The sequence below is a fragment of the Schistocerca nitens genome, chromosome 8 (genome assembly GCF_023898315.1).
Source record: "Schistocerca nitens isolate TAMUIC-IGC-003100 chromosome 8, iqSchNite1.1, whole genome shotgun sequence".
NCBI lineage: Eukaryota > Metazoa > Arthropoda > Insecta > Orthoptera > Acrididae > Schistocerca > Schistocerca nitens.
In genome coordinates, this window is record NC_064621.1 from 80,147,403 (window position 1) to 80,158,793 (window position 11,391).

General features: G+C 42.2%; 1 protein-coding gene across 1 annotated transcript; it reads right to left on the reverse strand.

The window, feature by feature from the left end:
- Positions 1–3,572: 3,572 nt before the first annotated feature.
- On the reverse strand, positions 3,573–9,359 carry LOC126199396 (uncharacterized). The gene is made up of 3 exons (XM_049936315.1): positions 8,903–9,359; positions 4,629–5,156; positions 3,573–3,619 (listed from the first exon to the last, which is right to left on the reverse strand). The coding sequence occupies exons 1-3, from the start codon at positions 9,357–9,359 to the stop codon at positions 3,573–3,575; spliced, it is 1,032 nt and encodes a 343-aa protein (XP_049792272.1).
- Positions 9,360–11,391: the final 2,032 nt, after the last annotated feature.

Sequence of the window (11,391 nt, forward strand, 5' to 3'; positions counted from 1 at the left end):
CAAGCAGCCATGTCAGGCCGAAGGTCAGTATCAGCCTGAGACAGAGCCTGAAACCGGTTCGTCAGACAAACTGGAGAGGTCTTCCGTTCAGCCCTCCGGACTGTCTTTCGCCCCCTGCCACACCTCGAGACGACCTCCCACTGAACTCAGCATGGCCCGTGGATCTAAGTGCAGTTCGAAAGCCACCTATCAACCTTGTCATGTAGTACAAAGTGACGTTTAATGTCCACGAGATTCTGTGATGCAGATTTTCTCCGTCACAAAATAACACAGCGTATATTTAATGATAGATGGTATGCATAACGGTGATTTAATGTAATTTGTATAGCATTAATTTTTTTCTAATGTAAATTCAATTTATTCTTTAAATATGTTGTTGTGTTCTATGTAACTTTGACTGCACATAATTTATGTACTGATAATTATACAGAAAAGTCGTAGTTTTCTTTATAGTAATAGTATAGCAATAGTACGGAGATCGTGGAAGCGGTTTGAAAGTGCAGAGAAGGAGTAGCCAGCTGATTATCATACCAGAACTGTAGCAGTGAAATTCCAAATTTTACTAGGAGGTCATGGTTTTTTGAACTGAAGATTCAGTGGAAGATCTATCAAAAGGTGTACAGAACATCGGAAAAGAAAAGGGCTGCAAGTGGTTTTCAACAGAAGAACACGAATATTGGATATATCAGCAGAGACTGTGTGCGACGGAAATAATGATGTTATTTCGCCTGAGAGGCACAGGAGACTGTGAAGCACAACGGTGGTACAGCCTCTATTATGAAACTGTTATAGATCTTTCATGCTTGAGAGAGGGGACTGTGAACAGAGAAATTTTCGTCAAATAAGTTAATGTGAGGGCCAAGACAAGCGTTTAATTTAACATTGAAATCTTAATGAAGTGATGATATGCTACTCATATTTGTACGTACATGTTCATTATTGTTCAGCCAAATTATGTTCGTATGTCAGCCCAACATATCTCATTACAGTATCTAGCTAAAGAATTTAAAAACGCTTTATCGACAAATTTTAAACAGCAAGGCGGAGCACCAGAGCAGCAGTTTTGGCCATTTAGCATTTTGCAGACAGTTTAATATATTTTAGAGCTCATTCATCTTCATATTAGCATCATCCCACGGACTGCAGAACATCTGTGCTCTGTAACTCCCGCATTTGTCAACTGCTGCGGAAGATACATCTCAGGCGGGAAAGCAATCACTCTCTACGGTGACAGCCATTATGTAGACAAAGCAGTGACTGTTTACATTGGAACTAAACATTACTTAACAGATCTCAAGTAAAGACATATAACAATGAAAAACAGACTCCAAATGAATTATTTCAAATTAATAATCATAATAATAAAAAAGGACTCTAAGACAAGAAAAGTCGCACCACTAAGGAATTAGCCGAAATTAGTACATGTGCTATACATTTACAAATAAATGATTACAGTTTTAGAAAATTTGGATCATTTCTTCCAGAGAAAGAGCTTCACAAATTGAGCAGCTCAATAACGCATTGGTCAACTTCTGGCCATTATGCAAGCAGTTAGTCGGCTTAGCATTGGTTGACAGTGTTGTTGGAAGTTCTCCTGAAGGATATCATACCAGACTCTACTCAACAGGCGCATTAGATCGTCAAAATCTCATGATGGTTGGAGTGCCCTGCCCATAATCCTCCGAACGTTCTCAATTTGGGATAGATCAGGTGTCCTGGCTGGCCATGGTAGGACTTGGCAAGCACGAACAAAACCCGTAGAAACTCTCATTATGTGGGGGCAGACATTATCTTGCTGAAATGTGAGCCCAGTGTGGCTTGCCATGATCGGCAACAAGACGAGCGCTGGATATCGTCGGCATATTACTGTGCATCTGACCGAGCACATATTTTAAAACGAAATACTTCCTTTAAGGAACCAGCTATCAAAATTAATTACATAATCCTCAACAACCATATTACATCCAAGACATTTAAGATTAAACAGTAATATGTAACATCAGAGCTGCAGTCCCAAGTTTTAAGCAGCAAGTTTCAGATGGACTGCACTGCAACAGTACAATACAAGTCCCTCAGAGGATCTCCCCACACAGGAAGTTATTGCCGCAATCGACAAAATATCAACATCATTCCACGCACAGACCTAAAACAAACTAAAAGCTCTCTTAAGTCTGGTACAGTTACGAAATGAAACGGCATCTCAGACCATCTTTCCTGGTTTTCAGGCAGTGTGGGGGCGGCAGTCACGTTGGTATCCAACCGCTGTCCGGTCGCTCTCTAGACACGTCTTTGGCCTGGAATTTGATTCGCTGGAGTAGAACTGGCTTCAGTGGTGAGTCCCGCTACGAACTGAGCCTTGATGACGCGTTTGGAGATGCCTCAGACAGAGTTGGAATACCAAGGGGTACCAGGCTGTCACCTGACATCTGTCCGGACAACCAGGAGTGATGGTCTGGGATACCACTTCATTCCATAACAGGATTCCTTTCGTTGTCATCCACGACACCCTTACAGCACAGCGATACGCCGTCGATATTCTGTGCTTTTTTTGTTGCCTTCATGGCAAGCCATCCTGGGCTTACATTTTAGCAAGATAATGCCTCACCGCTCAAGGCGAGAGATTTTACTGCTTGTCTTCGTGCTAGCCCAACCATATGTTGTCCAGCAAAGTCGCCGTATCTCTACCCATATGAGAACTTTGTAACATCCCCTTTTATTATTTTATTGTTCCCGCTCGTTCGGGATCTGAATAGCAGCCCAAATTTAGATGATTGATTAATGTGACCGTGTACCTAATGGGCTGGCAATCGGATTGGACTGCTCAGGGGATGTTACATTCCATATTGTCCTTCGCAAATACTGTAATAAGTACTGTTTGGTGGTAAGAAGGACACAACACAGTTTCACAAACAAGATCTATATTCTAAGCAAAAGCACAAAAATAAGGAGACAGCCACTGCCTTCGTCAATACACTGTAAATGACGGCTAATCTCAGCACAGGTTTCTCTAGTTATTCTTAATCGTCACACGCAACATCCATTCACTGTAATCCAAGTAATGCCGGCGTGGTAGATGCGGAAGTTCAATATCGGCACTTAATATCTCTGAAATCACTCTATAATTAAACTTTCTCACCTTCCCGTATAATCTTAACGCAAAGGGGTTAGACCACGGCGATGGCCATTCCCTTTTGCCGGTAATTTGCCTTAATTCAACTGCTGGCTTCTGCACAGCTCTGCCCGCCTCGCGGGAACCTACCACACCCTGACTCGGCACTCTCCACACTGCTCTCCGCCTAGTTCTTCCCGCCTCGCGGGAATCTACCCAAGCAGCACTCGGCACTCTGGTGAACCCCCTCTAGCTCTCGCGACCTGCACACACACTACTCGATAGTTGCCCTGTCGACCTGTGTGAGCGCAAACTTAGTAGTAAGGGCCTGCGGACCCCTTACATCCCCGCCCTCAAAAACTTCTTTTGAACCGCAGGCGAAAAAGAATCGGCAAGGTATTTAAAAACATAGTTACATTTGAACAAAACATGCAATACAAATCATTAATGAATTTACAATTTTTCAAAATAATCCTGGACTCCGGTAGTGGGCTGCCTCCACAACAATTTCTACAAAAGGTTATTACATCACATAAATGGCATTGTCCAAAATTTACAATTTTTCATCTCAACCAGCAATAGTCTTCTCTGGTCCAATATCAGATGACAACACACAACATATACACTCAAATATTATTACCTAAACACATAACATATGAATTATTACTACAAAATAGTTATTACAGGTTTTACTTTCATCCCTAGATAATCTTTGACATGAAATATACTACTGTAATTGTAATAAATCACTAAACACAATGTAAATAAATGCTTCCCTCTTTCAAATGTCCATTTTACAGTGAAATGTCCTAACCATGTCTTAGCAGGTTTATTCGGGTCCTTATAGCCCTCACTCTTGACCGGACCTCACCTGGAGTGTCCTTTGGTTTCTCGGTTCCTCCGCCTCTTCCTCGGAAATCAGACGAATGATTAATATGAATCCTTGGGTCATTACTCCCTTCTCTGTTTCGATCATGAGCTTGCTTGTATTTCTGTGATTTAATAGATTCCAACTGCTCCAGTATCTTCATTAAGGCCTCCCTATCTTTGATTAGGCTCCTAGATATAGTTTCTTGCATTCTCTGATTCAATCTTCTTTTTATCGCAGATATCATTACGTTATCACTCAGGGGTTGTTCCAAGGTCTCGTTCAATTCCCACAAGTGTTCGGTAAACTCTCTCAACGTTCCCCTCCATGTACTAAGTGATTTGCGATGGAGTAGGTCCTCAATTGCTGCACATTGATGACTTGTGGACCAGTATTTCTTCAAGAATTCCTCTTCAAACTGGTCATAACTAGTAGTCCCTTCCTTCTTCCTGACTCCCCAAGTGAAGGCCTCACCTTCCATTCTATCTATTGCAAATTGAATCTTGTCTGAGTCCTTAAGATGTGCTGGGAAGACTCCTTTTAGCCATTTCATAAATATCATTGGGTGCAATCCTCCTTTCGGTTTAAATTTCTGCCCTGTATTACTTTGGATGCACCGATTATCACTGCTCATCAATGTAACGACCTTACCTCCCCCAACGGCTAAGTTGGCATTGCTAATTCGTCTATCAATTTCTTCTGTCTTGCTTTCCAATTGCTGCACTCCCTGGTGTAACTGCTTGACCTCCATTTCAACCCTCTTGTTATCCTCCTCTCGTTGCACGGCTATAGCATTTCTCAGATTGACAGCTAGTTGGTTTTGCCTATCTCCTATCCCCTTAACCGCCTCATTGCATTGTTTCTGCATCTGCGTCACCTCGGCGATTCGATGATTGCAATTTGTTTCCACTTCGTTGATTCTTTCTCCCAACTCGGCTTTCGTTTCTTCAATATCTTCTTCTATCTTTTTTGTTAATTTTCCTTCCACCTTTCCCACGTCTCCCTGGACTTGGTCTATGCTCTTCTGTAGCTTCTTTTCTCTCTCGTCGATGTCCATCTTCAGTCGTTCTTGCAACTCCTGCATTTCCTTCTTCAAATTATATTCCATCTTCATTTGTGATGTTTTGATCTCTTGTAAATCTTCCTTTAGTGATTCTCTCGTTTCTTGTGAATTCCTCTCTAACGATGCGTTAGTTTCTTGTAAACGCTTCTCTAACGATGCGTTAGTTTCTTGTAAACGTTTCTCTAACGATGCGTTATTTTCTTGTAAACCTTTTAGTGATTCTCTTGTTTCTCGTAAACCTTTCTCTACTGCTTCTTGGAATATTCTTCCTTCTCTATTTTCTTGTGAATTTTTCTTTATCAAGTCTACCAACATCGACCACCTATCTGCATCCTCTGAAACTGGCCTAGCTCTCATCGCTTGTCCCGGTGTCTCAGGGTAACTAGTTGAATGTGCTGATGGGCTTCCTAATGACAGTCCACAATCACTGATTCCTGAATCATCTCTGTCTTCTTGTCCTATTCCTTTCCTTTCAACTACTGCCTCACAGACCTGCTTATCTTCAGAAGCCATGTTTGGTTTATTTTTAATGTACAGGCAAGTAATACAAAATAGCCTTCAATAACCCAAAACACTCCTAATTACCATGAAACTAATCAAATAGTCCCTGCAATTCTTTCAGTTAATTCCCAAAATGATACAACATGCATGAGTACTGAACATAACAGCCCTCAAAAACCTAAATTTCCAGTAACAATTTCCACATACACAGTTTATGTAAAAATGTTTTAAACAAGATAATCATAACACTCGCAAAATCTATAAATGCAAATTCATCAAAACAAGTATCATTTATCCAGTGCAGTGTGCATAAGTAAGCATGCTATACTTCATAGTATGTTTCCCAACTTTTCTGAAATTATTGCAATTGAGCACTTTTTCTAATGTAAATATCAGTTAAAAACTGTTTATTTATCGCGAATACTGCACACTGCAATTTACTGTTATTTTAACCCGTCGTCTTCACTCACCAACCGACGTTACCGCGAGTCGCGATGTTTTGACGTTTGAGATGGGCGTGGCTGTGCCGGCGCTGGAGCTCGCGTGAAGTAAAAGATCAGCTGCAAGGCGACGTAGTTCCCCGTCGGCCGCTCCGTGGCGCTGCAGTCGGGCGTAGTTCGTAGTTCGGCCGCTAGATGTCGGGACTGCGCTCGGTATCTCGAAGTCGCGTCGCTCGCCGTGGTGTCGTGTGACATCACCTCGCGGATCGAAGCTCTTTGGTGCAACTGCTACGTGGCTCTGCGTGACGTCACTCACTAGTTGCGTTGCCACAATACCTTGTCGTCAGCGTAACAGTTTACGGGTCCACACTAAACCGTCCGATTTTCACCGTTCAAAAAATAATTTCCGTCAACATGTTATCACTAAACACCTTTCTAACAACTTTTGTGACGAAATCTTGGCTTGTCTCACTATTTTACTGTTCACACGTGTCTTTCTTTAGCGTCCACTTTTCACAGTTTTTCGTGCGAATTTTCGCATTTGCACTTTACAACACAGTTTAATATGGCCAGAAAAACAGTTTTGTCACAATCGTGCGATATTATTACTTCGTATTGTTAAAAAAAAATGCACTGTTCCTTGTCGCGATTTTAACGTTCATGTACTGTCCCGATTCCACCTTGAAAAATTAGTACGACTCGTCCGAAAATTGCACTTGTCCTTTCACGGTAAGCCAAGGGTGTAACATACCCTTTTATTTATTTTATTGTTCCCGCTCGTTCGGGATCTGAATAGCAGCCCAAATTTAGATAATTGATTAATGTGACCGTGTACCTAATGGGCTGGCAATCGGATTGGACTGCTCAGGGGATGTTACATTCCATATTGTCCTTCGCAAATACTGTAATAAGTACTGTTTGGTGGTAAGGACACAACACAGTTTCACAAACAAGATCTATATTCTTAGCAAAAGCACAAAAATAAGGAGACAGCCACTGCCTTCGTCAATACACTGTAAATGACGGCTAATCTCAGCACAGGTTTCTCTAGTTATTCTTAATCGTCACACGCAACATCCATTCACTGTAATCCAAGTAATGCCGGCGTGGTAGATGCGGAAGTTCAATATCGGCACTTAATATCTCTGAAATCACTCTATAATTAAACTTTCTCACCTTCCCGTATACCGAGCGAGGTGGCGCAGTGGTTAGACACTGGACTCGCATTCGGGAGGACGACGGTTCAATCCCGCGTCCGGCCATCCTGATTTAGGTTTTCCGTGATTTCCCTAAATCACTCCAGGCAAATGCCGGGATGGTTCCTCTGAAAGGGCACGGCCGACTTCCTTCCTCATCCTTCCCTAATTCGATGAGACCGATGACCACGCTGTCTGGTCTCCTTCCCCAAACAACCAACCAACCAACCAACCTTCCCGTATAATCTTAACGCAAAGGGGTTAGACCACGGCGATGGCCATTCCCTTTTGCCGGTAATTTGCCTTAATTCAACTGCTGGCTTCTGCACAGCTCTGCCCGCCTTGCGGGAACCTACCACACCCTGACTCGGCACTCTCCACACTGCTCTCCGCCTAGTTCTTCCCGCCTCGCGGGAATCTACCCAAGCAGCACTCGGCACTCTGGTGAACCCCCTCTAGCTCTCGCGACCTGCACACACACTACTCGATAGTTGCCCTGTCGACCTGTGTGAGCGCAAACTTAGTAGTAAGGGCCTGCGGACCCCTTACATCCCCGCCCTCAAAAACTTCTTTTGAACCGCAGGCGAAAAAGAATCGGCAAGGGATTTAAAAACATAGTTACATTTGAACAAAACATGCAATACAAATCATTAATGAATTTACAATTTTTCAAAATAATCCTGGACTCCGGTAGTGGGCTGCCTCCACAACAATTTCTACAAAAGGTTCTTACATCACATAAATGGCATTGTCCAAAATTTACAATTTTTCATCTCAACCAGCAATAGTCCTCTCTGGTCCAATATCAGATGACAACACACAACATATACACTCAAATATTATTACCTAAACACATAACATATGAATTATTACTACAAAATAGTTATTACAGGTTTTACTTTCATCCCTAGATAATCTTTGACATGAAATATACTACTCTAATTGTAATACATCACAAAACACAATGTAAATAAATGCTTCCCTCTTTCAAATGTCCATTTTACAGTGAAATGTCCTAACCATGTCTTAGCAGGTTTATTCGGGTCCTTATAGCCCTCACTCTTGACCGGACCTCACCTGGAGTGTCCTTTGGTTTCTCGGTTCCTCCGCCTCTTCCTCGGAAATCAGACGAATGATTAATATGAATCCTTGGGTCATTACTCCCTTCTCTGTTTCGATCATGAGCTTGCTTGTATTTCTGTGATTTAATAGATTCCAACTGCTCCAGTATCTTCATTAAGGCCTCCCCATCTTTGATTAGGCTCCTAGATATAGTTTCTTGCATTCTCTGATTCAATCTTCTTTTTATCGCAGATATCATTACGTTATCACTCAGGGGTTGTTCCAAGGTCTCGACCAATTCCCACAAGTGTTCGGTAAACTCTCTCAACGTTCCCCTCCATGTACTAAGTGATTTGCGATGGAGTAGGTCCTCAATTGCTGCACATTGATGACTTGTGGACCAGTATTTCTTCAAGAATTCCTCTTCAAACTGGTCATAACTAGTAGTCCCTTCCTTCTTCCTGACTCCCCAAGTGAAGGCATCACCTTCCATTCTATCTATTGCAAATTGAATCTTGTCTGAGTCCTTAAGATGTGCTGGGAAGACTCCTTTTAGCCATTTCATAAATATCATTGGGTGCAATCCTCCTTTCGGTTTAAATTTCTGCCCTGTATTACTTTGGATGCACCGATTATCACTGCTCATCAATGTAACGACCTTACCTCCCCCAACGGCTAAGGTGGCATTGCTAATTCGTCTATCAATTTCTTCTGTCTTGCTTTCCAATTGCTGCACTCCCTGGTGTAACTGCTTGACCTCCATTTCAACCCTCTTGTTATCCTCCTCTCGTTGCACGGCTATAGCATTTCTCAGATTGACAGCTAGTTGGTTTTGCCTATCTCCTATCCCCTTAACCGCCTCATTGCATTGTTTCTGCATCTGCGTCACCTCGGCGATTCGATGATTGCAATTTGTTTCCACTTCGTTGATTCTTTCTCCCAACTCGGCTTTCGTTTCTTCAATATCTTCTTCTATCTTTTTTGTTAATTTTCCTTCCACCTTTCCCACGTCTCCCTGGACTTGGTCTATGCTCTTCTGTAGCTTCTTTTCTCTCTCGTCGATGTCCATCTTCAGTCGTTCTTGCAACTCCTGCATTTCCTTCTTCAAATTATATTCCATCTTCATTTGTGATGTTTTGATCTCTTGTAAATCTTCCTTTAGTGATTCTCTCGTTTCTTGTGAATTCCTCTCTAACGATGCGTTAGTTTCTTGTAAACGCTTCTCTAACGATGCGTTAGTTTCTTGTAAACGCTTCTCTAACGATGCGTTAGTTTCTTGTAAACCTTTTAGTGATTCTCTTGTTTCTCGTAAACCTTTCTCTACTGCTTCTTGGAATATTCTTCCTTCTTCTCTATTTTCTTGTGAATTTTTCTTTATCAAGTCTACCAACATCGACCACCTATCTGCATCCTCTGAAACTGGCCTAGCTCTCATCGCTTGTCCCGGTGTCTCAGGGTAACTAGTTGAATGTGCTGACGGGCTTCCTAATGACAGTCCACAATCACTGATTCCTGAATCATCTCTGTCTTCTTGTCCTATTCCTTTCCTTTCAACTACTGCCTCACAGACCTGCTTATCTTCAGAAGCCATGTTTGGTTTATTTTTAATGTACAGGCAAGTAATACAAAATAACCTCCAATAACCCAAAACACTCCTAATTACCATGAAACTAATCAAATAGTCCCTGCAATTCTTTCAGTTAATTCCCAAAATGATACAACATGCATGAGTACTGAACATAACAGCCCTCAAAAACCTACATTTCCAGTAACAATTTCCACATACACAGTTTATGTAAAAATGTTTTAAACAAGATAATCATAACACTCACAAAATCTATAAATGCAAATTCATCAAAACAAGTATCATTTATCCAGTGCAGTGTGCATAAGTAAGCATGCTATACTTCATAGTATGTTTCCCAACTTTTCTGAAATTATTGCAATTGAGCACTTTTTCTAATGTAAATATCAGTTAAAAACTGTTTATTTATCGTGAATACTGCACACTGCAATTTACTGTTATTTTAACCCGTCGTCTTCACTCACCAACTGACGTTACCGCGTGTCGCGATGTTTTGACGTTTGAGATGGGCGTGGCTGTGCCGCCGCTGGAGCTCGCGTGAAGTTGAAGATCAGCTGCAAGGCGACGTAGTTCCCCGTCGGCCGCTCCGTGGCGCTGCAGTCGGGCGTAGTTCGTAGTTCGGCTGCTAGATGCCGGAACTGCGCTCGTAGTCTCGAAGTTGCGTCGCTCCGTGGCGCTGTAGGCGGGCGTAGTTTGTAGTTCGGCCCCTAGATGTCGGGACTGTGCTCGGTATCTCGAAGTTGCGTCGCTCGCCGTGGTGTCGTGTGACATCACCTCGCGGATCGAAGCTCTTTGGTGCAACTGCTACGTGGCTCTGCGTGACGTCACTCACTAGTTGCGTTGCCACAATACCTTGTCGTCAGCATAACAGTTTACGGGTCCACACTAAACCGTCCGATTTTCACCGTTCAAAAAATAATTTCCGTCAACATGTTATCACTAAACACCTTTCTAACAACTTTTGTGACGAAATCTTGGCTTGTCTCACTATTTTACTGTTCACACGTGTCTTTCTTTAGCGTCCACTTTTCACAGTTTTTCGTGCGAATTTTCGCATTTGCACTTTACAACACAGTTTAATATGGCCAGAAAAACAGTTTTGTCACAATCGTGCGATATTATTACTTCGTATTGTTAAAAAAAAATGCACTGTTCCTTGTCGCGATTTTAACGTTCATGTACTGTCCCGATTCCACCTTGAAAAATTAGTACGACTCGTCCGAAAATTGCACTTGTCCTTTCACGGTAAGCCAAGGGTGTAACATACCCTTTTATTTATTTTATTGTTCCCGCTCGTTCGGGATCTGAATAGCAGCCCAAATTTAGATAATTGATTAATGTGACCGTGTACCTAATGGGCTGGCAATCGGATTGGACTGCTCAGGGGATGTTACATTCCGTATTGTCCTTCGCAAATACTGTAATAAGTACTGTTTGGTGGTAAGAAGGACACAACACAGTTTCACAAACAAGATCTATATTCTTAGCAAAAGCACAAAAATAAGGAGACAGCCACTGCCTTCGTCAATACACTGTAAATGACGGCTAATCTCAGCACAGGTTTCTC

Coding starts and splice junctions, on each gene's coding strand:
- LOC126199396 (XM_049936315.1), bottom strand. CDS start 9,359: ATGGAATATAATTTGAAGAAGGAAATGCAGGAGTTGCAAGAACGACTG. Junction 5,157..8,902: donor CACCTTAGCCGTTGGGGGAG/GTAAGGTCGTTA, acceptor ACGCATCGTTAG/AGAGGAATTCACAAGAAACG. Junction 3,620..4,628: donor CAACTTAGCCGTTGGGGGAG/GTAAGGTCGTTA, acceptor AACCTTTTGTAG/AAATTGTTGTGGAGGCAGCC.